Source organism: Ischnura elegans, chromosome 2 (assembly GCF_921293095.1).
Source record: "Ischnura elegans chromosome 2, ioIscEleg1.1, whole genome shotgun sequence".
Taxonomy (NCBI): Eukaryota; Metazoa; Arthropoda; class Insecta; order Odonata; family Coenagrionidae; genus Ischnura; species Ischnura elegans.
The window spans coordinates 23,824,176-23,851,272 of record NC_060247.1 but is presented as its reverse complement, the minus strand read 5'-3'; the positions used below and the strand labels follow the sequence as shown (position 1 = coordinate 23,851,272).

At 37.5% G+C, this 27,097-nt stretch overlaps 2 protein-coding genes across 8 annotated transcripts in view; one reads left to right on the top strand and one right to left on the bottom strand.

Annotated features, from left to right (window-relative positions):
- LOC124153479 (CLK4-associating serine/arginine rich protein) overlaps positions 1 to 25,299 on the bottom strand; it is a 45,918-nt gene extending 20,619 nt beyond the window's left edge. The window contains exons 1-11 of the mRNA XM_046526663.1: positions 25,196 to 25,299; positions 25,002 to 25,111; positions 24,825 to 24,922; positions 24,539 to 24,723; positions 24,245 to 24,451; positions 10,573 to 10,748; positions 10,398 to 10,471; positions 9,896 to 10,231; positions 6,717 to 6,917; positions 4,627 to 4,692; positions 3,891 to 4,136 (exon numbers count right to left, since the gene is read on the bottom strand). Coding sequence (XP_046382619.1) covers positions 3,891 to 4,136; positions 4,627 to 4,692; positions 6,717 to 6,917; positions 9,896 to 10,231; positions 10,398 to 10,471; positions 10,573 to 10,748; positions 24,245 to 24,451; positions 24,539 to 24,723; positions 24,825 to 24,922; positions 25,002 to 25,111; position 25,196 — 1,700 coding nt within the window. The 5' untranslated portion in view covers positions 25,197 to 25,299. The remainder of the gene's footprint in view (positions 1 to 3,890; positions 4,137 to 4,626; positions 4,693 to 6,716; positions 6,918 to 9,895; positions 10,232 to 10,397; positions 10,472 to 10,572; positions 10,749 to 24,244; positions 24,452 to 24,538; positions 24,724 to 24,824; positions 24,923 to 25,001; positions 25,112 to 25,195) is intronic.
- Positions 25,239 to 27,097, top strand: part of LOC124153480 (speckle targeted PIP5K1A-regulated poly(A) polymerase-like) — a 41,330-nt gene continuing 39,471 nt past the window's right edge. The window contains exons 1-2 of one of the 7 annotated variants that reach the window (XM_046526665.1): positions 25,242 to 25,325; positions 25,874 to 25,999. In XM_046526665.1, the coding sequence (XP_046382621.1) occupies positions 25,879 to 25,999 (121 nt within the window). In that variant the 5' untranslated portion in view covers positions 25,242 to 25,325; positions 25,874 to 25,878. Of the gene's footprint in view, positions 25,326 to 25,627; positions 25,720 to 25,873; positions 26,000 to 26,805; positions 27,088 to 27,097 lie in introns of those variants that run through there. The other 6 variants (XM_046526664.1, XM_046526666.1, XM_046526667.1 and 3 more) reach the window with 6 other exon arrangements.

Below are 27,097 nucleotides of genomic sequence, written 5' to 3'. Positions count from 1 at the left end.
TGGTCCCTTCAGCAACGTACTAAACAAGTTCCACTGTATATCCAAACTACAAGGGAGAGCCCTGAGTACAGGAATTTTCATAGCTGTAATAAAGATTACATACTACGTATATGAATCATGTAATATTTGGCCCTTTCAAATTCTCAAGCAGAAAATCCAATTATTCTACATGCTCAGCCAAATCTTTTGCAAGTTTTGACTTCTCCATGTTACAGTATTAATGCCTGCAGAAAATTGCCATTTGCTACACGTGTGTTATTGGGCAAGTACTTTCCCACCAAAATTGCAAGATTTTGGAGACTTTGGAATTTTTATTAAAAATTATATCAACGATTTGTTGGATCTTGAATCTTAATGGAATTCAAGTGGACGAAGCGAACAACTATAGAACTAAACTTTAGTTTTGTAGAGCCAAAAAAAATGCTATACTTCTCACGTCATTCAATCAACCTTAAAATCTCTTGCTTTTTTAAGTTCAAGAAAGAAACTAAACGCTGCAAATGAATATTACATCGGACGGACGTAGTAATAAAAAAGGCTAAAAGAGCCTTGTGGGGTGAAAACTCCCCCTACCGTGCGACTCTCCTCGGCGAGGGTGGAAAGGGAAAAAGGGTATCGCTTGTTGCCTTTCACGGAAACAGTTCATTTTTCTCTCTCTTAAGCATGCTGACTTAATCTCTTCACTTTACTTCAATACCCGAGGCATATTTCTTACGCGCGGGATGGTTCCGAAAAATATCCAATCCTTAGTATTTTCACTCGAGTAATGCGCTAAATGGTCTAGTCGATCTATACATAATCCTTTTTAACATCCTCAGTTTAGTGTTTTAAGTCAATGAGGACGATTATCCATGCTTTAAATGACGATTTTCAGGACTAATGTTTTAAAAAACTTAAAAATCTGCCCCAGTTACCAAGCCTCAGAGGTCCGCGGCGTGTAGGTCAGCCTTGACGCGCGATTGAAAAATCGTTCTTATTTCCTTCGTCGCAAACTTTTTTTTCAAGATTTCTATTTAGTACTCTTTAAAAATCTCTACTTTATATTGTGGTTCAAATTTTCCGAGTTATATTTTTCGTAAACGAAAGATAATGTCTACTTAATGTCAAATTTCACGTGAAAAACGGGTCGGCCATTTTGCGTTGTAAAACCAGACAGATGAGAGCCAAAATCTTCAAAAGTCATTGAAAGTATAGGCAAAGCACCAGATCAAAGGAATATTGCGTTTTTCATTCCACAAAACTCATATCAACGGAAAACCACTTGGACAAATTCAAAGATTTTTTGAGGAAAAACGATATCTCGTGTGGCATTGAAAAATTGGTCATGTTTGGGCCTCTGTATCTCACTAAAGGTTCGCAATTATGTAAAATGGCATATAAATCAATATTTGCTGATGATTTATGAGTATTTACGCTGAGTTTCCAGTCTTTATCCCCAAAAAGGTCATTTTGGACTTTATTCCAGCTTTTTCCGATTTCGGACCAGTTAGCACGGGGTAGGAAGACGATCGGCCGCCGCGGCTGGCGTAAAGGTATTCGGCACCTACGTCGACAACAACAATAGTGTATTCGGCAGACTGAAACTACCAGGCCAAGGCATTAGAATGACTTATCGGCTTTATAAACTGCATTATTCCACGAGTTTCATGATAGCGCTTCCTGTCGGCAGATTGCTGGACCTACTAGCCTCGAAAGCTCTGTAACCTTAACTACTCGACTCGACATCCGTAATGCTACTCGAAACGCTCGAGTCGAGTACCAACTACTCGATCGACTTGAATTTTTGAGTACTCGCACATCCCAAGAAGATATGTGTTTTGTTATTACGATTACGTGGCGCGAAAATTCAAATGACTGTTGGAAATGAGGTCGTATATTTTGTTGTTTGAAGTACTGCTGGAATCGGAATCGATTTTTCGCTTTGGCAAGTACTCGTTTTCGATTCCGGTTCTTGGCCGAGAATCGAGGAATCGAACCGACCCATCACTAGAATTAACTTTTAACTGGGTTAATCTGTACTTTACCCTGCGTTGCTTTAAGAGGTCTGAACTGATGATTTTGGGAAACAAGAATTTGGCTTCAACTTTCCTCAAATTACTTGTTTGTAGTGTAATTAGACATGGAAGGGGAAGGACTTGGTACTCTTCCGGAGAAAGTCTACGGAGGCATATATCCATCATTTTCAAAGGAATGAATACAATACGTTACCTAAGGCGATTTTATTTGATGACATTTCACGTCGCGACATTTTTTGTGCTTTATTGTACCACTTAGCTTAATTGCACATTAATACACCTGAAAGCGTTAACTCTTTCTTTGCTTTTCATGTTTAATATTTAAATATGTTACAGAGTTCCATGGGTGTAACATATTTTACTATTTTTTACATTCTACTAAAAGTACTCCATAATTTAGCAATGAAATTGACTATTTCTCACCATCTTACGCATGCTATTATTGACAGTTAATTGCATCATTAGAGTGGACGGATACCTGACACAGGGTGTAACATGGAGAAAAACATCGATATCTTACCAAGGAGTTTGAGAGAGAGATTCACAAATGACGTTTATACTAAAAATATTTATAAAGAACACTTAGCTGTGCATGTAAGTCTAAATTGCTCATAAGAGCAGCATTTTAAAAACTTTTCTGGTGCTAAATATGCGAATATCATCAGATGCTGGGTTGATAAATATTAATTCTGACTTATTCTACAAGTGGACAGCAGATATTGTCCTGCACACGGATAAACAAGTAAAGACCCGGGACAGAGCTTGAAATTACTATGACAAGCTACCCAAACCATATGATACCACACTAAGCTTTTATTTACTCTAAACATCTGATAAACAGTATTTTCTACCTGAATGACCCTGTTTGCCATGAATAGATATTTTGAACTGTTCTTTTTACTGAACAGGTTCAAAGTAAACGCTTCATCAATATGAACAGTTTAATCCACCTCTAGTTGAAAGCATATGTATGAGACCGTGCCATACTACTCATCTATTTATTTTTTTCAACGTGACAAAATTTTGTGAACATTCTCTACTCTCCTAGTCCATGAAATTTTAATTCATGCTCTATATTTACAAAAACAAGAGGTTGGTGGTATAACACCAATTTTCTAAGTAACAAGAGTATACATTAGAGCCTATGAGTAGCAGGGAAGCAGCAATATATTTGACATTTGTTTGAAACATAATCCCCTAACTGTTTAAGGATTAAGGCAGTCCATTTTTCACAGTATCTTGATAATTAGGCCTCAGATCAAAAAATAGAAAACTATGGATTCCTTTATTTTTCAAGCAATAAAATAAAATTGGAGAACAAGCCTATTTCTGAATGGGTAAAAAATGTTCAATTAACTAAATAAGTTAAACAACTGGTGAAAACCAGAACAGGAATAGAAAATGTAAATCAGAAAGTGGTGAAGCTGAGGATTTATATTTCTCATACTTCCTATCATCCACAGGTTTCACTGATCTTCAGTTTTGTTCAGAAGTATGTACCCAGCTATATATCCAGTTAGTACCAATAAAACGTTTACCACAAAGCGAAGTACTTTGTCATGGTTCATGCAAAGCATTAGTCCACAAGAGTAATGAGCAAGGGTTCCCTGATGTATGCAACAAGGAGGTATTGCTTATAGCTACAAAGTCACCACGGTATAATACACATATGAAACAGAGAATCATTCAAATGAACTCGAGATCAACATAAAGAGTTGGCATTTTTTAATGTTCCCACCTATTCAGAAGTAGTACTAGGTATCTAAATACTAGCACCAGTGTAATTGATGGATAATAATAAATTATAATATAATAATAAAAAAACTTAATAAAAACTGTCCAAAAGGATAACTTGAAAAAGAAAGAACTACTTACTTCACTGGTAACGACTTCTGATCCTCAGATTTCTTTTCCGTGCTTTCTGTATCAGACTCAATGGATGAAGAAGATGACGATTCTTCTTTCCTCCTTCCATAATATCTCCTAACAGGAGGAGTTGGCAACTTTTTTGGAGGAGATGGTGACGACTTTTGCGGGGATGGAGAAGGAGATTCTCGTCTCTTACCCCTAGATTTCACAGAACTATTGCGACTACTAGTGCTACTGCTTCTGTGTCGTGACCTATGGAACATTAAAATAAAATAATTAAAACTGAAGTTTCATCAGTTGACAATACATCCAACAAATAAAATGTAAAAACAGAAGTAACAAAAATGCTCACGCAGTGGCATTGTAACATTGCATGGTAAATGTATTAATCGCTCTCATCTAATTCCCTTAGAAGTAGACAACTGAAAATCTGGTCTTAAACATGACTCTTATGTTTGACTAAATCCTCAACACTAACAACAGAAAAATACATTGTATTTTCCTTAATTTTTAAAACAATATGCTTGTATGCCTTGGTGTTTTTTTTTAAGAAAATGGCTTGAAAGTATTGAAACACATCTTATACAGTAGTGAATAATGTTTTAAAATGGAACTTGCAAGATATCTTTCATTTATGACATCCATACACATACATACACCAGTTCCACCATATATCACCTAAAACAACCTGTTTCAAAGGAGGTTAATGTAAAATTTTGAATACCAGACTGATCCCTATTACCTTGATCTAGACCATGAACGTCCTCTAGAAGACACAGATGAGCTTCTACATCGTCTATCTCTTCCCCTAAAAATAGAACAAAATATGTATTTATAAAAGGAAATTAAGTCAGACATTACAGCACTTATTTTCAAAAAGGAAAAACATCAAAAAGCTGTGACAAGGTAGAGATCAGGAAAGAAAGTCAGGTTATTAATGACAACATCCAAAAACTTCTAAGTTGACCAACCATTTATCAATAAATATTACTTAATACATAACTTCCATTAACAACCTCAGCAATTTAACAATAGCTGGTTCACTATGAGCTGGCACTTTGAGCACCTATGACCAATAGGATTCTGGAATATACAGGGTCTTCAATTGAAGCAGATGTCTCATAGCCTCTATCACAGTATTCGAGGGGTAGTACTTGAAGAAATTAATTTATCATATTTTTTGTTTCCTGCACTAGTCATGGTAATATTCATTTAAGTAAACCAAAAATAGCCTTGATGCTCATTAAAGAAATCTAAAAAGTTTTTCTGGAACTTGTGCTTCACTACTATATTTTGATGAAATGTTTTTGTTTTTTCGATAAACTAAGGAAAACTGTAATGTTAACACTATCACTTGATGCAAACAAAAACTGACATATTTATGCCACACAGGGTACCTCAACTGATGTCGCCCAACAGGCATCTAAGGCTTTCACTGATTGGCTGATAATTTAGTGGCCAAGTACCAACTTTTAAGGTCTGACAATAGATTATTTCACCAGATTAATGCCTTTAGTTAACTCAAGGAAGCCAGCATGGTATGAAGCAGAGAACCACATACTTTCAATTTGATTACTTAATCCTTACGCTCGCACAGCAATTTATGTTTCCATTCCCAGTAAGAGTCTCTGTGCTAGAGTCTCGCCTCGGCGGTCGAGACGAGAATTTCATTTCTCGGCATTGTCGGGATGAGACTTTTGATGCAGCAAGAGTCTCGCCTAGGTCGAGAGCCTTGACGAGACTTGAGAAATCTCGACCCATCAAGACTTCTCAACACCCGTTGAGACTCTCGAGAAAGGCGAGAATTTCAAATGAGGATCACCATCAGTTGACAATAGAGTTCAAAATGGTAACTTATATGGACTTGTTAAAAAAATAAAAATATTTCGTTCAGTGAGTTTTCTTATGCATCCATTATTACAGTGCGCCGTCAAGTAATAAGGATAACCTCATAGGCTACCTTCCAGTTAAATTTAAATAGACTCTCAACGAGTTATAATTGCCGAAATTGATAACGGAGGGACTAAGGAAGTTGCCTCAACAGAATTACAGCTCCCACTTCATAAAATAATCGCTAGTAGCTGAAAAGATTCAGTAAAGTTACCACATCGATATGTAGTTTAAAAAGTTATATAACCACGACCATTTTTGAAGGAAAATCAGAAAAGATAGAAAGGCCTTTCCTGAGAGTCTCGACGGGTGTCGAGAAGTCTTGATGGATCGAGATTTCTCGAGTCTCGCCAAGACTCTCGCCCCAGGCGAGACTCTCACCGTGTAGAGAGTCTCGTCCCGACAATGCCCAGAAATGAAATTCTCATCTCGACTGCCGAGATTCTTGGGTGGTCGAGAGCCTCGCACAACCCTAGTCAGATGTTATACAAACAAATTATTTTCTTCATACATAACACTAAATACATATTATAAAAGAAATACCATTTCATCAGGAGTGATTAAATTTACATAATCTCCATTATAAAAGTGAAACAAACCCAAAATAATATTTACAAACAGTTTTACACAGGATTAAACACGGGGCCGATATATTGGCATCTTGAGCATCTTAGGGTTAAACATCTAATAGAATTACCTAATCAATGTCTAATACGAAAATATTTGCCTGCAAAATCATTATTTTAGAATACAAAACAAAGTCATTTAAATTAGTCAAATATCATGCACAGTAAAAATATTTTGCTGTACTTCAACTTCATATGAATTCTACAATACAATTATCTCCATAAATACATAAATAACAACAAAACTCATTGACTACATAACAATAATAATCACTTGAATAGAAATTCAATTAACAAACAAATATGAGCACCACACCTGTCTTTCACAGCATCCCTAGAACGACGTCGATATCTTTGGGATCTTGGGGAATTACTCCTGCTTCTAGACCTGCTGTACCGCCTACGGCTCCATGCACATGGCGATCGGGATGATCCTCGGCCACTTTTTATGGTTGGATATTGATGAGATTTTTTGGTAGATGAAGCATGGGATGAAGTTTGACTTCTTGATCGTGATCTGCAGGTGATCCAGGGTTTCAATGGTTCCATAGAAGCCAAAAAGATCCAAAACTTCAGAAATTGAAGCTTAAATGGCACAAATATTTCAAATTGATCACATACAAGAATCTAAATGCCACTTCGGACATGTAGAAACAAAAAATTCCTATAAAATTACTTAACATGACAATCAAATCATTTATGCATTTAATTAAAATTCTACTACTAAAAATTTTATTAAAATCATAAGAGCCTATATTTACATGCAAAATATATATATGCATATATTTTTAATTGTCAAAGCTTCAGCAAAAATGGAACTTATGAGGTTATCAAAGAAAATTATTTTCACTAAAATGATAAAGCTCTTGCACACATCAGCATAGGCCAAAATTAACATGGCAAACCTAACAGAAATTAGCCAGTTAAACTTAAAGTACAGTTTAATTATATGAATACATTCATTTTTTGCCCTCTCTCAAACAATTAGCGAAAGGGATCACATTCTCATGAATACAATATCCTTGATTTTAAATGACAAATTGGAACTACTGATCAACTACTCATTATGTCCAGAGAATGATCAAAATAACTTAGGTCCCCACATTATATGTACTTAAAGATAATCTGAAAAATAACCCAGCTTGCAAATTATAAACAAATGCTTTTAAACTAAAGTAAGATTACTATATCATTCTGCATGAGCGGAGGACATTTTAGATATGATAATCTTCAACTTAATTTTCAGACTCGTTTTAAATTGATGACTCATAACCCACAATGATAGCTAGCGTATTGTCCAAATGAGAATTCTAGCAGCAATAATTCATACAACAAAACCCATTAGGCTAATGAAAATTTCAAGATGATGTAATACACATATATGTACTAATGCATATTTTAACGATTGCCATATCTGGTTAACCGAAACCATTAATTTAAAATATCATAACAAATGTAACTATTTCTTCAATGAAAATAAAGGAGTGGCCTACAACTACAGTATTTCTGACCATCTCAAATTCTGAAATGTACTAACAAAAGCATAAGAATGAAGAGATTTGGGTTGCATGAGTCAGCACCTATGATCAGTGAAATTTGCACTAAAGAGTCCCTCATGAGATCATATGGCTACATTCAAGCAAAACATATAAGGGTAAAAAGAGATCTTAAAGAGAATCAGATCACTTCACAAGATAAATTCACCAAACTGCTTCCTCCCATTTGATAAACAACATTAAATTAAAACAGATTAGTGAAACTTGTCACCACTCAATCTCAAACTTATGCACATCAACTAGCTACTCCATTGTTTTTCACTTTCGCTAAAATGCCATCCTATCAACTCACTACATGTGGCAGTAGACAAACCTAAACATATCAGAATCGCATCACTACCATCACTGGAAACGGAAACTAAAACATTAAATTTGTTCTACCAAACATGGTCCTCAAGTCTTAAAGCACAGTTAAGTATTTCACAAACTAAGAAGGTGAAATGAAACACTTTTTCTGAAAGACTTAGAGATGGCAACTACATGACAACTATTGAGTTCATTATTTATCGTTTAAATCCCATGAAGAGTTTTAAAAGAGCTTTTCAGGTTTTCAGTTTTTGGCAATTGCATTGTCATCCAAGTCTCAAAATTTAATGTCAAAATGGAGATGATAAACTGCTTTACTCTAAATAGTTTAATCCCTACAAACATACATTAAAAATAGTTCTACTCTACAGATAAGAATTATTTCCCTTCATTTTGCATAACAAATATGAAGACTGCTGAATCAAAGCCAGGTGTAACACAAAAGAAGTGTCAGGCATATTTTGACGCATTATTTCCTTTTAGTTTCCAGGTAAATATTTGGATTTCTAATTGACTATTCCACTTTCATTTTCAATATTTCAACTTGGGCTTAGTTATTACAAGAGCTTCACCAAGCTGTAATAATTACTCAACATTTTTTTGAGCATACTAAATACATTAAGAAGCTTGGCACTCCAGAACATATAACATTACCACCACCACATGGCTTAAGTATGGAACTAGCCCTCTCATGCCTGGTTTCACTGCACCTGGTTTCCACATGGCAGTACCCTACCCTGCCCAAACCAACCTTGGATTTGATTTACTTGGTAAGCCAAAAGAGAAGCGCTATTAAATAAAAATGATGTACCTGCAAACACATCTCCTATTGTTGCTACAAGAATAAATGAGATACACTAGACAGCTATTTCTCATTTCTCACACCTATTAAATATGAAATAATGTCCCTAACCTACACCCTAATAAAATGCTCTCACAGGAAAGAATTACTTTAAATGTAGTGGTCAAGTACGTACAATGTGAATATTTAGCCCTACACTTATGATTTCATACTTAGATGAACAATTATATGCTTTTGAATCAAAACAACTTTACACTTAACAAACGTCCGATAACTTAAGCTAATGAGGTTTCAAACTAAAATTTTACACGAGCACTATTTTCAAATATGCATAAAGCAATGATTTATAAATTTACAGCCAATGAATGTTCTTGCTTTTCTGACTCTTGTTTCTATAGACTAATCGCTCACAGAATTATCATGTTCCTGTGAAGCACCAGGCATATTTTTTATATAGATGCCTTACTTATGCTAAAGCTGGAAATATCCCTTAATACATATCTCTCCACACAGATCCACTCATTCTCTTGAAGGTGCATATTCTTCTTGATATTTATCTTGAAAGGTCTCTCCCAGCTGCGTAAGAGAAGTACATATCTACTAGCACAGGCTTAACTTACCATCAACTTCAGAGAAAACATCAGCAACACACAGAAGTCATGGAAAGTTTTTCTTGCAGGAAAAGTCATCAATTTATGTCCTAAATATCTCAGGGTAACATCTACAATATAAGCTTGCACCAATTCTGATCAACCGCTTCAACCAGACAACCCCAAATAGCAGGAGTACCGCCACTTCCCGAGAGAGGAAACACAAACAGTATATACCGACCGGCTACGTGGTCTCGACTTGGAAGCTACAGAATGATTCGGTGCTGGAAAGGAAGCAGCTCCTCCGCCCTGCCCACTGCCATCAGTTCCACCTTTCTTGAGAGATTGGTGCCGAGAGGATCCAGACCCAGAAGGTGCTGCCAAAGAGGTTTGAGAACCATTCTTCTTCTTTGATTCCTCTTTCTTTCCACCTTCATCTTCCTCTTCCTCCTCCTCACCTCCAAAGCTTGTAATATATGTGATCTGGCCAGAGTTTACCGGTGACCTTGACCTTGACCGTGACTTTGACTGAGATTTTCGGTATGGGTCGTAGGTAGGACTCTCACGGGCTGCATAGCTGTAAAATATTTTACCACAATGCAGACAGCAATACATAACATTTATCCATTTTTTCAAATGAAAAAATTAATAGTGAAGTAAATTTTTAAAATATGGTTCAGTGACTTTTAAAAAAGTAAATCAACATTATTTTCTCAAGGTGGAACATTCTGAACTTGGGCTACCTGGGTGGGCTGATTTTCCTTCCCAGAAGTCTCTTTTCTCTGAAAGCTCTCCTTTCTCTTCTTGATTTCCTTCCCTGCAGGAGAAATTATATCAGTGTGTAACTAAAGATTCAGTGCACAATCTAAGGTTAATTTAATCTAAACTAATTAAAGGCAACTGGAGCAGATCAATTACCGAGTACATGGCCTTTTCTTCCTCCTGTTCGCGAGCCAAACGTAATGCTTCTTGCTCCTCAAGGTCTCTAGTGAGAAAGCTATAAAAATCATTTCCACAAAGTCCATAAGCTGCTCCACAGGAGTTAATTTCATGAGCCTGTTCAGGTCCAAGTTGAGTAACGTCCACATTTAAATCTGAAAACAAAGACGATTCATCAGTATTCCTGTCAATCAAAACTTGCTTCAAAGAGTAACATCATAGCTTCAACAAATAAGCTCTTGAATACTAAAATAATCTCAATAAAACCCTATAGCAACTGAAAGGGCTCATTAAGGCTAAATGCTCAACATTACCGTATATGTCTGAATATAGTCCCCCCTTTTTTCCAAAAAATACCTGTGGTAAAAGTAAAGGGGGGGACTATATTCAAACGGATTGTTGTAACTTTTCCAAAAACTTAAGCCTCAAAATTAGGGGGGGGGGATTATATTCAGAGGGGGACTATATTCGGAGAAATACGGTATTAAAAATACTGCCTGTTCAAGGAAACTGTTGTTTAAAACCAACGACCAATAAAGAATGGAGACATTGGAACCTCGACACCACAGAAACCTATGTAGTCACATTATTAAAAATAAATTTGATTTTCTTATTAAGGTTATTTAGAATTTCCTGGTAAGTGAAAATTTTTTTTCCTGCATCTTGACTGCAAAATTTGGAAGAAAAATATCAATAATAAGAGTTTTTATGAATAAAAAATTTTGGTAGGATCCCCAAAAGACTATGTGGTCACTTTTGAGGCTTTATTTCAGGGGTATCCAAAGGCTTTGCCTGGTATCTGAACCCAGGAACCAAGACCGTCATGGAATTCAAACATAATTTGCTTAAACTAATACGTAAGATACCTTGATAATTACTATTGAAATTTTGCAAAATCATTTGCTCTTTGGTTTGGACAAATATGGTTTGTGGATTAGCATGCATATTTTTAACATTTAAAACAAAATGCTAACAAAGATTTTATTACCGCTATCTTGTCTAAATTTCCCAGAATTAGGTTCTGATGCTACCTTTCCTCTTGGTAGCCCTTAATTTCCATTTTTTGGTCCACTACATACTTGAGATATTTGCAATGCAAAATCAACAACCTTGTCCTCTTCTCATTAGGCTCAGCTGGTTCCTTGTATTTATACAGTCTTGTGATGGATTCCCTCACCTAATCCTTCAAGCTAATAGGCTTACTTGGGAAGATTCCTTACCCGTCATCACTTATCTATTCCTTCCATCAACTGTATTATTACAATGAATTACAATTTCAGTTCTTAGTGAACAACCTCATTGTCGACAAATGGTGGGTGTCATTACTTTTTATTACCAAGAGCTAGACTCCAATATCAAAGCCTTTTAAGATTCAAATGATAGACTTATAGTTATAATGGATTCTAAAAATCAAGAAATATGGAGCGAAGAGTGAGGAGATGGATACCTTGGGGATATATGGACATGAAAGCACGTGTCATTAACCAGCAGAATCAACTGAGAATGGTAATTATAAAGCATTGCAGTCAGGGGTGCAGCAAAGAATTAAGGCTAGTGGGTGGTTTAGGCAAAAATAATACACGGGGGTGTGGAGGCATTGCATACCCGCAAGGGTAAACAAGAGTTGCGGGGGCCCTCCTTTAAAAAATTCTAAGAATAATGGTTCAAAATGGCGAGTTTTACGGCCTTCTGATGGATATTTGATTAATCCTGACACTAATCTATAAGTAATACTGATCCAAACAAGTAAAATGGATTAAACTTAAAAATTTCTCTGAGCTCTGGGGGGGGTTTTAATCCCCAAAACCCCCCCCTTGCGACGCCACTGATGCAGATAACTAATGGCTACCACAACAGAATTTTTAAAAAATTCCCTCCTCCAGCTTAAGCAGCAAAAAAAATTATCTCATAACTACCACCCAAGATAAGGAAAATTTTCAAAGCACAAGGAATATTATTATTTTGCAAGTAAAATGATTCCATGGTGATATATTGACTCAAATCTATGTAGATAATGCAAAAAATATCAAATGTTATTTGCTATAGTTCATTAAGTTCTGCATGCATCTATGCTCCACTCACTGGTTGAATGAATGTGGTGAATTGCCGAAAAGATAAAAAAATTCAGGAGGGTTTGCACACAATGAACAAGAACTTCAGCCCTTGATGGCAGAGTCTTACATCACCGAGAGCTGATGAGGACGGCTTGCAAATGAACGGGATTTTTTCAGTCAAGGCAAATCAAGCAAGAATTTGAAAAAATCGTAAATATAGAGCAGGATTTGAGCTTGTAATCTAACACTTTCTTCCTTTTTGAGATGTTGATTATATCAAGTGCAGGTCACTTTATTTCTCAGTAAAAAATTTCCTATACATATATGCCAGACTCAGTCAGTTATTAGTGATATTGTCAGGGCAAAAACAGTTTCAGTATTAAAAGTTTGATGTTGAAAACATAAAGGGAATGAAATATATTCAAGTGTATCAACTACCATCAAGAATATAAACTTTACAGCGCTTCAAGGAGTAATTGATAAATAAATATATTAATAATTAAAACAGGATTTCCATATACTTAGGAAGTTCAAGGAATATAAAGGATTAGAAATGTAGGGCACAATTCTGCTGAAGATATTTTTTGTATGAATAATTTTAGTTGGATGTGGAAGTGGAATGAGCAAGTCATGCGTCAAATCCATGCTCATCTTCTTTTTTGGACCATCTATGGTGGTTCACTGGGAATTCATCACCCTCAATAGACTAATGCCATTTTTTACATGGAATATTTGATAGGATGAGTAAATGCATCCACTGGGAGCAGCCAACTATCAGTGACTGTTGGAGGCTTCACTACGACAAAGCACCGTACCACACAGCGTTGCTAGGTCCACACCTGGCACCACCAGACTTCTTCCTCTTTCCTCGGCTCAAGCGAGACCTCACAGGAAATCAATACAGATCTGTAGAGGACTTTTTAGAAGTCTATTTGGATATAAGTTTACCTTTGCTGTAGGTAATGATCACAATGTACAAGGTTCATATTGGCTTACCATTTGCTTTGCACGTATACCTAACAATGTTACGATGAATATTGGTGGCCTTGAAAGTTTTCCTGCATCTGATGTTTTGTGTTATAAAACAATTCAAATGAATAATTTTCAGTCGTATCAGAAGGAGCATTGTACTACTGTTTCTTCGAATGTTTTAACTTCTAAAAGGTGTCCTTCTTCTGCAAGGGGCTGCGACGGCATCTCTTAAGGGGGTCCGGGAAAGTGGATTCCAGAAGACATATGCATTGTGGGGATCTCATCATACACGCTGTGTCGAAGCATATGGGAACTATTTCATTGATTATCAAAGATTTGTACCAATTCGCTCCATAAAAAATTTTTTTAAATTAATTCAGTCCCATTACTTTTTGATCCAACCCTGAATTAAATGTTTCAGGAGAATGTGCTAAGAAATAACATTAAGAGTATAATTTTCCATTTATTCGGCACAAGTTTCACCATGGTATATTGGTGTATGATCTACAAATTTCAGTGACTAAATAACAGCTCAAAATCTGGAAAATTATAGAAAAATGTCTTCACTCTGAATAGGTGAGTTGAGGGTTGCCAACTCCCTGCATATTCTTCTAAGCTCTAGACATATGATCCAAAAATACCGTATAAGCGCGTGTAAGAGGCACACCTTTTTTCCCAGAAATTGCAGCCGAAAATGAGGGTGCGCCTCTTACACAAACTTCTTATCTTCCCCCCCATGCCCCCCCTTCACCGGTCGCAAGTCTAAGGGGAACTGAGTGGCCTTGGTTTTCAGTGTGAGTCAGTCATCTGAAACCCTAGGTCGAAAACAAGCGGCAGGCAGGGGAGTTTCTCCCTTAGTGACGTATTTTTAAAATGCTCCTGTTTGCTTTTCTTGTAAGCATCGCGCCATCACGTCGGTACCCCAGAGGTGAACATGGAAGATCGCGCAGGGTTTTTCGCTCCGGAGGGCGCGCTAAATTTACTGCCACGAGTGGGCATCCCGCGGCATTTATACTGCATATAGTAATCGCTTATCAAGCGTAGAGAAACGCGTAGTTTTGAAGGACATACCTGGTTAGTAGTAAATATCTGTCTTGCCGAGTAATTTCCATTACGCTGAAGACCTGATTTTCCAAAAATCGTCTTCAGACACTAATATGAGGATTATTGCAGCTGAAAATTATATTGGTATCAAAACCTGCGCTTTAAAAAATTCGAATGAGTGTGTTCATTGTTGGACTAAATTGTGGATGGAAGAAATCAGAAATGTAACTGAAGAGCGCGGAAGGAGAGGTCCAGGGGAAGGAGTGCGATCCCTCCTTGGGCAACTCCTTGCGAGTCTTCGAAGCAAGCAACGAAATGCGGAGGGTAAGGAGCGCGCTCCCTCCCCTCCGTATTTCAAGCTACGAGGCTATGCTAGGATTATCCTTCAAGATGGCGGCACCGGGAGTAGGCATCGAGTGTCACGCATGTAAAAAAAGCCTTTCCACCTGCGATAAAGTCCTCCCCTGTGATAACTGCAAGCATTTCTTCCACCATAAATGCACCGGACTGAAGGAAATTAACTTAAAAGCCATTGAGGATGCAATGGGTGTTTTTTGGCGATGTTTAACTTGTCGCGTAGCGGACGTTCGCAAAGTAGCTATAATGGCGGCTGACATAGAATCCCTAAAGGCAGAAGTGCGGGATCTGAAAACAAAAGTTCAACATACGAAACACACAACGGTCAAGAAAGTGACATTTTCCGACAGTGTACCCATGAAATCTGAATCGGCTATCACCCTTGGTCGTGAAAATCAGTTTCGTGATAGTCCTGGATCATCAACCCACGTTATCCATAGTGAGAAGGAGCGAGACATAGAATCTCACTCAACGAAGCTGCTAAGCGACGTGAATACCAACATCAACACAATGGCTGAGGACCAGCAAGAGATAGAATCTGATTCAAGGAAGCTGCAAGGCGACATGGTTCCTAATCCACAAGGTAACGACATCATCTCCACGGACAAAGACTCCTGGAAGACGCAGCGTAATAGGAAGAAGCGCAATTTCTTTACCGTCGGTCGAGGTGAGTCCAAAAAAGATGAATTAGGTGGTCTCCGAGCCGCTAAGAGAACTATTTTCATGTATGTTGGACGCTTGGCCAATGATACTACAACTGACGAAGTGATCAAACATGTGAATGACAAATTCAGTGTACAATGTGTATCATGTGAGAAGATTGCCGGCAAAAGTGCTTACGGCGCCTTCAAAATTGGCATTGACTACGATGATTACACGAAATTGTCGAACCCTAATTTATGGCCAAATGGTGTGATAGTGAATAAATTCCTGAAACCTAAATCTGTCCCGGATACTGCTTGACTAGGCCCCGCTGTGCATATTAGTGGAATAAACGATAGTCTCCATGATGAATCTTACACAAAAGGTTATCAAACTGTGAATACTAGTGCTCTGAAAGTAATGCACCTTAATATCCAATGTTTACGTCATAAATTGAATGTTTTAGAACTATTTTTATTTGACCATCAGCCTGATGTTGTTTGTATTTCCGAACATTGGCTAAACATGGATGAAATTCAATTTATTAGCATCGAGGGCTATAAACTAGCCTCATACTTTTGTAGATCGCAACACAGAAGTGGTGGTGTACTGATTTTTGTTAAAGCTGTTCTCTATTTTCGTAACTTTAATTTAAATAATCGTACTTTGGAGATGGACTTTGAAGGTTGTGTGACGTTGCTGACATATGGAGATATGGTCATATCAATAATGTGCATCTACAGGTCGCCGGGAGGTGATTTTTCTGTCTTCATGGATCGCCTTCTTCAAGTCTTGCCTGCTCTAATTAAAATTGCAACTTATGCCATTGTTTGTGGTGATTTTAATATTGATATGAACTGTGATTCTGCAAACAAGAAATATCTGGTAGATAGCTTACTGACTTTTAACCTAACACCCACAATAAGTGAACCCACTAGAGTTACTAGTTCCTCTTCAACAATCATTGATAACATTTTTTCCACTATACCTCCTTCCAGATGTTCTAATGTGGACGTAGACTTCTCAGATCACAGAGCTCAGTTTTCCATGTACCATGTCCGTGGCGACCCCAATTGTAATCACAATGTGATTCAATATAAAAGGTGCTATTCACATCAAGCTCAAATTGAATTTCAAAATTTACTCAAGGAGCAATCCTGGGACTGTGTTTTTACTGATGTCGCTTTTGATGTAAAATTTAGTAATTTTCTTGACACATTTTTGTACTGTTTTAATGTCTGCTTCCCTAAGAAAGCTATGAAATCCCCTGGGCCTCAAAAAACAAAGTGCAAGTGGGTTACTCATGAAATCAGGACTTCATCTGAAAAATTGAAACGAGTATTCCATGAGCTAAAAGCAAACAACTCGGAGTCCCAAAGGAAATACTATAAATCCATTAAGAAGATGCATATTGACCTAATTAGTGAGACCAAAAGAAAGTATAATATATCCATTATCAATTCGTCTAATCAGAAAAGTAGATCTGCTTGGGCACTAATTAAGAATGCCACCTCTTGCACAGACAGTGATAGGTCTAAAATCAAGGCCATTCATCATGACGACGCCATGGTCTCTGATTATAATGATATTGCAAATCTATTTAATCATAACTTCCTGACTTCCATCTGTGAACTTTTTAAGAATGTTAGCCAACAACAGACCAACAAGTCTTCGTCATTGCATCGGTCACATTATGACCATACAATCTTTCTTCAGCCCACTGATGTAAAAGAAATTGATACCATAATAGAAAAGATAAATAAAAAACACTCCGCAGGTTATGATGATATTCCATGCTCCTTATTAAAAGGCAATGCCAAATTGTCTGTGATCCATCCACTTGTGCATCTAATTAATGAATCTCTGTCACTTGGAATATTTCCCAATAGATTGAAAGTTGCTAAAGTCATCCCAGTATTGAAGGGTGGTGACCCACACAACATGAACAATTATAGACCTATATCTGTTCCCTCCCTGTTTTCTAAAATATTTGAACAAGTGATGTACAATAGATTACTCTCTTTCTTTAATAAATTTAAGATTCTAACGGATTCCCAGTTTGGTTTTATAAAAAATAGATCTACTGAAACAGCAATATATAAACTCCTGTATGATATCATCTTAGAACTTGATAAGCAGAATCATATAACAGGGGTGTTCTTTGACTTAAGGAAAGCATTTGATTCTGTTGATCATGAAATACTGCTGAGGAAACTTAAGATGTATTGAGTCTCTGGAATTGCCAATCAGTGGTTAAAATCCTTTTTAAGTGAAAGATCACAAGTGGTACAGATTTACTCTACTGAGTCATATACTAATATAACTTCTACTCCCTTAGCAATTTTCAGAGGTGTTCCCCAAGGATCTATTTTGGGCCCCCTCCTTTTTCTCATCTACATAAATGACCTTCCAAAGTACTTCGACTGTGGTTCAGTGTACATATATGCTGATGACACAACCCACCTTACCTCTAATAAGCACTTAGACTCTACGGTAGTCCAAAGAAACATAAATTCTATGAGTGACTGGTGCAATGATAATAGGGTATTTATAAATAATGATAAATCAACTTTCATTCAATTTCATACCTATCAAAGAAAGATCACTTCTTCTCCTCTCCTAAGGTTAAATGGATCCTCCCTTATTTCCTCTTCTGTGACTAAATTTTTAGGTTTATATATTCATGAGTCACTATCTTGGGAATTTCATGTTGATAAACTGTCTACAAAGGTGTCCAGTGGCTGTTACCTACTTAGAAGAATTGTCCCTCTGGTTGATACTGCTACTGCACTCTCAGTCTATTATGCATATATCCATAGTCGATTGATGTATGGGATTGCAGTATGGGGCCATTCCCACCATTCTACTCGTCTTTTTAGGCTCCAGAAATGGGCCATTAGAATAATAAAAAACATTCCTAGGCGAAGCAGCTGCAAGCCCTATTTCAAATCCTTAAGGATTCTTACGCTACCTTGCCTATACATTTTTTCTGCAATTACCTTTGTTCAACAAAATAAGCAGTTTTACAGTCTCAAAACCAATGCTGATATCCACAACTATAACACAAGGGGTTGTAGTGATTTAAGAGTTACTATACATAAATCAACCATGTTCAGCAAAAACCCCATATATGCTGGGTCAAAATATTTCAAATGTTTACCTCTAAAGATTAAACAGCTAGATTCATTCTCCAAATTCAAAGGTCAACTTTATCAGTATTTATGTGACAATCCCTGTTATTCAGTGGATGAATTTATGTCTTTATAACCTGTCTTTTGAAAATGTTACTTTTATGTTTATGTCTGTACCTATCCTTCTCGCCTTAAATATTATTTTTTAATGCCTCATGTATGTACTATTCTTGTGACTTGTTCCATACGTGGCTTAGACACGTCTCTGGGAACCAATAAAAATATTATTATTATTATTATTATTATTATTATTATTATTATGAGCGAAGGAGCACGGGAGGAACACGTCCGATCTTGTATGTGACGTCGTTGCCTTCAAAGCGAAGGGGCGAAGGCACAGCAATGTGATATACGCAGTTTGCATTGCCTAAAGTTTCCAGTCCGTCTCGTCTTGTTTGAATGCGCTTATGCTACGCTTGCTTCTTCCGAAATTGTCTTGTTTGGACTATTTTGAATATTAGTAGCCTTGTTGTAACTATAAATCTTTGTGTCAAACAATTAGAGCTTAAAAAACTTAAATTCTGTCAGATATACGTCGCGTTAGATCTCTTTCTTTTTTTGAACCTCGTGCGTGTCATACAATTATTGAAAGCTATAGAGATATCTTCGGGCTCAGTAGATGACTCACTTAGCATTTGGCCTCCATAAACTGGGAGATCGATCAAGGTCAGTTGGTGAGACGGGGTGGGGATGAAACACGTTTCCATTGTTCCCCTGTAACTTGATGTTTTCCTATTTTCCTGTGGGGTCTCGGAAAGGAAAAAAAACGGCAGAGGCATCAGCTGATGGAGGGCCGAATGTGGCTTCATTAAATCTACGACGTGGTTATTATCCTACGGCGCTGAGATTGCCCCGATCGTTGCCCAAGCTCTTGGGAAGGTTCATGCTATGTGCCTGTCGTGTATTGCCTTAAAATTTTCCACGGCTGCAATTCTATTGCAATACTCCTGCGAGAGCATTTAAACAAAATTGTTTGTGAATAGGACAAGCATCGTAGAGCAACGGCGTATGCGAAGAGAGGATCGGAACTCTTTCTATTCCCTCTTATGCCGCTATTACCGCCGCAGTTATCAAAATTTCATTTCAATTAATATTGAAAGAGGGAAATTCGATAACTGTCGAAATTCCAGGCGTACTGGAATTTTGACAATTATTGAATATACGTCTGCAACACCGCGCGATAGTATAAAAAAAATGCCGCAAATTTTTTTTCTTCATAGCTTCGATGCTCAAAATAGGGGTGCGCCTCTTACACGTGTGCGCCTCTTACACACGCTTATACGGTAAGCTTTATTTACAGCAATGCAAGCGGATTTGCGATTTTTCTCAAGATGAATTTAGAAAACACTATAAAAATTCCCAGATCTAAATAACTAGAGAGATGTATTTTATGCATGGCAGCTATATCACAAATTGCACCTTACTTAGAGATAACATTCAAGAAGTCACTATCTGAAGGAAAGTTACCGCTAGACTAACAAATTGCAAGCGTTACTCCGATATTCAAAAAGGGAAACAGACATGACCCAGGCAACTATCGTCCAATTTCATTAACATCAATTATAGGCCAGATACTTAAGCATATCGTCATTAGCAATATCACGACTTTCTTGGACAGTTGTAACTTCCTCCATGACTGTCAGCACAGATTCTGAAAAGGTAGATCATGTGAAATACAGCTCACACTCTTTCTTCACGACACTTTCAAGTCTAGTGATTCGAAAAGACAAGTTGACGCATTATTTCTAGATTTTAAGAAAGCTTTCGACAATGGTACCTCACAATAAACTTTTACACAAATTACAGTCATGTGGATTAAACTATACAGCAGTAAACTGGATATGCAACTTTCTGAATGATTGCAAACAAAAAGTATTTCTTGACGGATTTAGCTCTAATGAAGTTAAAGTGACATCAGCAGGGTTATTCAACTGATCATATGGCCGGGCCATAAGTCGAAATCCACCATAACTACGGCCTTGAGACATACGTATGGCTTCGAGCGATTCCACTCGGAGCGAAAGGCCGTAAGTCGGACGGTAGCTATGGCCTAAAGGCCGTAATACTATGGCCTGCCTAGGAGGTGGTCATAACTCGGGCCATACGAAATAACATTGCTCGCCTAAGGAGTTATAGAAGAAATTTACGGAGTGTCGTCGATTATATAGCGATTGTTTCAAGAAATACATTAATATTGCGGGGGAGCACATACACGGATTCAACGGGCATTGGCTAGATATATAAAATAAAGACGCCGATTTCATATGGAAAGAAGGAGTATACGGGATACGTACGTAATCTGTTCGCATACGATGATGGATATTTTCATTAAATCTTTCCGCGCGTCAAAAGAAGTTGTTACTTAATTCGTAAATAGATATAGTGGATGAAATAAAAGTTCGCTTGTAGTTAAAAAGTTAGAAATACTTTTTTAATGGATGCTCTGTTAAAGTGAATGGAGGAACGGGCTTTGATTTGCTTTCTGTGCTACATTTGCTAGCAGATTTCTTACTTGTTTCGAAAAGCTGTAGGTAGCTTGAAATATCCGCGATTAAATGTTTTATATTTTAAGATTCTCGTAGCATTACGGTTCATGAGGGAGAAACATAGGGCAACACATTTTTTGGCAGTAAGGCAATCTTCAGTAAGTCGATGCGTAAAGGAGAAATGTCGTCCATAAATCAAGGAAAGAATGATAGTCTCATATTGATGTTTTAATTTTATACTGCTACCTAAACATAAGCCATCTAATAATAAAATTAATGAAACTTAAAGTTTCAATTTCATCTTTAGATTTCGTGCATTGGCTGGATTTCTATGGCTTTTGAGGGCAAATTATTGCAGCCATGAGACAATAGTTACACCATTAGAAGGAGAGAAAGGGGGTTAGGACTACAATAGTATGTAATGTTCTAACTCTATCCATTACATGTACAATTCACAAATATTATAATCATTATAATACTGTAGGGTACAAATCATGTACAAATTTCTTCTGCTTTTTCTCGTCCGTGATTTGCATTCTTCACTTTTTTTAAAGATCTCCAGCGTCTACCGCCAGATCAGAGTTTAAAGAAAATCCAAATTTATCCTTTAATAAGAGTCCATTTCAGTTAGGGAACGTAGAATTAATTTTGTATCCACGTTGGAACAAACTTCCTTCTCAAAAAATGACTAGAGTTAAAAAAAAGTGAAACCAACTTATAGTACCAATTATAATTCTCATACTCGCCTGCAGAAAGGGCGTTAAGACTTTTGGCCGGGCCATACGATATGGCCCCTCGAGAGTGGAATCGGTATAAATCGGTATAGGCCGTAATTTCGGGTCAGGCCATAAGAAACTTAAGGCCGGCCATACGTACGGCCCCGTTTAGTAGAATAGCCCTGCAGGTGTTCCACAAGGTAACGTGATCGGCCCTCTTTTGTTCAATACATACATATATTAATGAATTCTGGTCCCGAATTAGCAGTAAAATACATTTCTTTGCTGATGACGATATCATCTATCGCAAAATTAGTGATCACTCTGACAATGAAATTCTATCTTCAGATTTAAACAATGTTCGTTTGTAGAGCCAGGAGTGAGGACTCAAACTTAATCCGAGCAAATGCATGTCGGTACATTTTTTGCAGAGTTCATCCAACTATAACCATGTTTATACTGTGGATGGTATTAATATAAAGGCGCAGATGATTGCCAGCAATCAACCATCATGATCATCTATGTCTCAGCTGGACTAACACCTCGAGGTTGACTAACAATAAGTTAGAGTGGACATAGTTATCTCCCAAAAGAGGCCTACACAGCTCAGCAAAAAATTAGCAAGTGACCGTCCTCCCAAGTGGCTCACATCTCCACCCCTTATGGTAGTAGCTTCTGGTTAAAGGAAAGGGAACAGAGTCTTAATCTCTCACACATTTCTACCCAGAGCACAAGCAGATTGCAACCATACTTAGCAATGGAAGGCTTCTAACGTCAGATATCTGGTGTCACCCAGTGGTGCAGCGAGCAGGTGTTGGAGGATAAAATTATCAATTTTTACGTTAAATCCATTTTACTTAATTGGATTAATATTATTTATAGAATAGTATAAGGATTAACAAAATATCCCTCAGAAAGCTGTAAAACTCACCACTTTGAACCATTTGTCTTAAAATTTATCTGCACCTCACCCCCCGCTTACCCTTCCATACCCCTCAGGCCCCCAGTATCAGTTGTGTCTAAACCCCCCCTTGCCTTAATTCCTAGCTGTGCCTATGGTGTCACCATATAAACCCTAGTTTCTTCCAAGGATTTCTTCAGAGTTAAAAAAATAATACATTTGTTTTCGATGAAGACCTTGCTTCCACATTAATGCCACTGGTTTCTCCCCTAGTTGTCCCACATTCATCATCCATAATTGGCAGGCTTCACACCAAATCCTCTCAATTCTTCCCCATCACTGCCTTTTAATTTTCTTACACCACTAGATCTTTCCTATCTTGGCCTTCCCAATTATATTTTCCTATGCCTGTTCATACACCCCTCATTTTCCCTCAATGTTGCCATTCAAAATGAGTACATCTTAAAAATTGAGAGGGATATGATTTGATTTCCACCACCATTCTGTTCCATGCCCCTCATTCCCTACAACCCAATTTCCAATTCAAAGCTAAAGGTAGTCCTCATTGGCTTTTGGCAAAACCAATGGATAGGCACTCATATCTCTAGTAATCTGCAGTTATCATCCATCTGATCTGGCACAGCCTCAACGTAAGGTATATCCCCTGCCATACTTCCAGTCTGGTATTTCAGAGCTTCTCCTCCATTAGTTTCCAAATATTTCATGCTATTATTATCACTACTGTTTTATTCTTCAAGGAATTAATATGAAGCTGACATCGAGGCATTAGGTTCTCCTTCTGCCTTCAAAGACCCCTGCTTTTAAATGCCTACTCCCATTGGATGAGTTCTCTGAACTTATTTCCAGCTCCTAACCTAAGGTCCATCATTCATGGGTGTTCCTACTTGAAGTCAATTGTAAGTTACTCGCAACAATTCATCACTAGGGATCATTTAAACGTACATACAAGCAATTCCTAAGAATGTACACATCACACGTACTAATATCGAGGTTACTAAAAATCAAATAAATTAACAACGACGCGGGAAATACAAGGAAATAAGTCATATTCATCAAACAGCATGCAAACTGATGACATAAAATGGGTTAGTTTCGACCTAAGTGAAAAATTCGAAGCCGCAATTGGTCCTATGAGATTAAGAACACCTTCTTACTTAACAGCGCAATTGGAAATAGACCAATAATTAAATCCTTCAAAAATTTCATGCTGAAATAAACCACTTAATTAGCTCGGGATATATGCAACACGATTTCATGGTAAACTCACCAAAATCTATGTCACTGTCATCGTCTTCTTCCTCCTCTTCGTCTTCCTTTTCTTTCTCTTCGATTTCAGCTGGAGTACTCTCTTCGTAATTATAGGGTATTGCTGCTTTTTTCTCTGCTAATTTCTTTTTCTCCTCTGTATTAGTCTTCCCAACGGGGCCAAACTGTTCTTCGAGATAGATTTGATGGAGAAATCTCTCTTCAACAACTGACAGAAATAAAAAATATTGATAAGACAGCAGGCCCGATGAAATTAATATTCAATAAAACCGCAAACTCTTAACAAGAGACAAACCTCCTAAAAAGTCATTTTGAACCAGGATTCTATATCTTTCATAGTTCGCCTGCCTATCTTCGAGGGGCTCATCTCCCGTCATAGCTGACACCTCGGGCGACGATTGTCTTTCAGGGATATGATCAAGATGAGCTCTCACGTCAAATCTATCAATTAAAATGTCAGATCTACCTTGCCACGGCATCCTTTGAAGAATAAAATGAGGGTGAAAAGAAATTATTGACTAAATACGTCAAAGTAAATGGAAAAAACGAATTGCTACAAATATGTAGAAGAGAATCATTACATGTTAGCAGGGCTATCTCCAGCCATGGCAATTGAAGGATCAAGATGAATTTTGCAGGGCCTGCCATGGAGTTGTAAAAATTGTGTTGGGTCTGCTTTCTGAAAAGATACACGCAAAAATTTTATATAAAATGTTATACTTCCCAAGCACTTCATGCAATAACTAAAAGTAGCATACAATTTTCTCATAGTACTCCCGTCTTCTCTCTGCTCTTTTCTTGTAATCAACCAACATCCCACGGATCTTCCGTTCCTGTTTTCTAGCCTCGTGCCACATTGTACGGTCCACTACGAAAGATAATCCGAATAAGCAATCAAGAGATAATAAACAAATTTAATTAATAATTGCACCCGCCAATGCAACATACTTACTAGATTTTAATTTTTATTATAGACCTTCAGTAAGAAAGACGCCATTCACCCAACCACCAACTTGCTTCCGATCGGTTTGATTCGAGACGACAACAGTACCGCAGTGTAGCTGAACCAATTACATTATGAGGTGAGAGAAAAATTTTTGAAGCAAATATCTTTCGTATATTTCGAGATAATTTCACACTAAGCAAATCAGAAAATTTTAGTCGCTACAACACACCAGTAGTGAATTACATACTTTGCAATTTTCTACAAGCGTTGGTGCAGGCGGTGCAGGGACCTCTCCATGCAGATTTGCAGTGTTGCCGTTGTCATGTGCAAATTGCCCCGTCTGTTTTAGTTTAGCTGAAATAGTTTTTCTCGTTCGTAATGAAATGATTTTCCGGAACTTTTCTGTAGGAGGACGTGCTGTGGTTTGTAGGTCTTTGGAAGTATGCAGCGAAATGTGTCACAATGTAGTTATGAAGTGACGACGGATTTTCAGAGCTATAAACAAGATTAATTTCATCCATGTATCACATGTAATTGATTTTTGAGTCAACACTGTGATGTATATTCTTGTTTGCATTGTATATCGTACAGTGACGAATCATTAACGTTGTAATGTAGACATTTACATCATCATAGTCACTCAATATGCAAATAATTGGTGCCATGGTTTATTTTATGATGAAGAATCCATGGAGAGCGGGCAGTTCAAAAATGCTTTGACTGAGACAGTAGTGCATGGATTTAAAGAGGAAAGTGTAGCGTCTTGTAATCCAACGTTGATGGAAGGATCCTGTGAAACGGAAGATGGAGGTAAAGCCTCTTTGATTAACCTCTATGAGTTGACCCCTTGTTTTATTGTAAGGGCTGTAAGTGCATCAAGCATGGAATTAGTATTTGTGACACTCACTGTATAAGTCTCTCAATAGATTTTTCATAGTAAGTACTGAGCACTTTGGCGTTGCACGTTTCCTCAGTAATGATGCTTGGATTCGATTGGCGTATGTTTATGATCGTTTGCCTTGAAATCTAATATTTCATATAGTTATATCATAATAGGCATACACATAGTTTGTCGTTAAATTTCCTCTGTATAGTCGATGACGTTAGATGAAGTGGAGTCAGATTTTACTCCTTCCCTCCCACTAATATTGACCTAGTAACTACCGAAGGTGAACTGCTACTGTACTTAGGTATATTATTCAAAAAGAAGTATCTCCTGCTGCCATTACCATATGCAATTAAACCGGTCATTTTGAACCACAAAAGTAATCTTGAATGAAAAATTAAACTTTGTTTTTCCACAGAATATTTTAACTGATACACTACCATGGTTTCGACACTCAGCGTCATCCTCAGGCGAGGAGTACATTAGTCCATCATGTTAAATACCTGACATATAAACCAGAGGGAGTGGGGGGAGACTAGAGGGGCAGTGGCAGATACAGATGGGGGCACGCACCCCCCCCCCCTTGCGGGGCTGCCCCCATTGCTGAACATTGTAGAATCACAATTGCAACTTTTTTATATGGTAAGATATTGTCTTATATGCATGCATAATGATCGTTTAAATAAAACTTTTAACTTTGCAACGTGGCTTGATTAATTTTTTATTAAGATAAAAGTAAAGGTAGCTCAAGATATCCTCTGTACCCCCTTGAGTTTTTTCATAATCCATAACTGACTAGAGGATGGAGGGGAGGGGTTGGGTTTTCCCCAGGTTGTAAAAGCCTAGGTGATGTGGGAGGATGGGGAGGTAGGTAGGGCCAATGCACTCAATCTAACTGCAGTGAAAGGTGGGCAACTGAGGGAGAGGTAGGGGAATGCAGGAAGAATATAATAGGGCATTAACTGAGTACTCCTCTCCTAAGGATGACATGGAGCGTCAAAACCATGGTAGTGTAAGTAGTA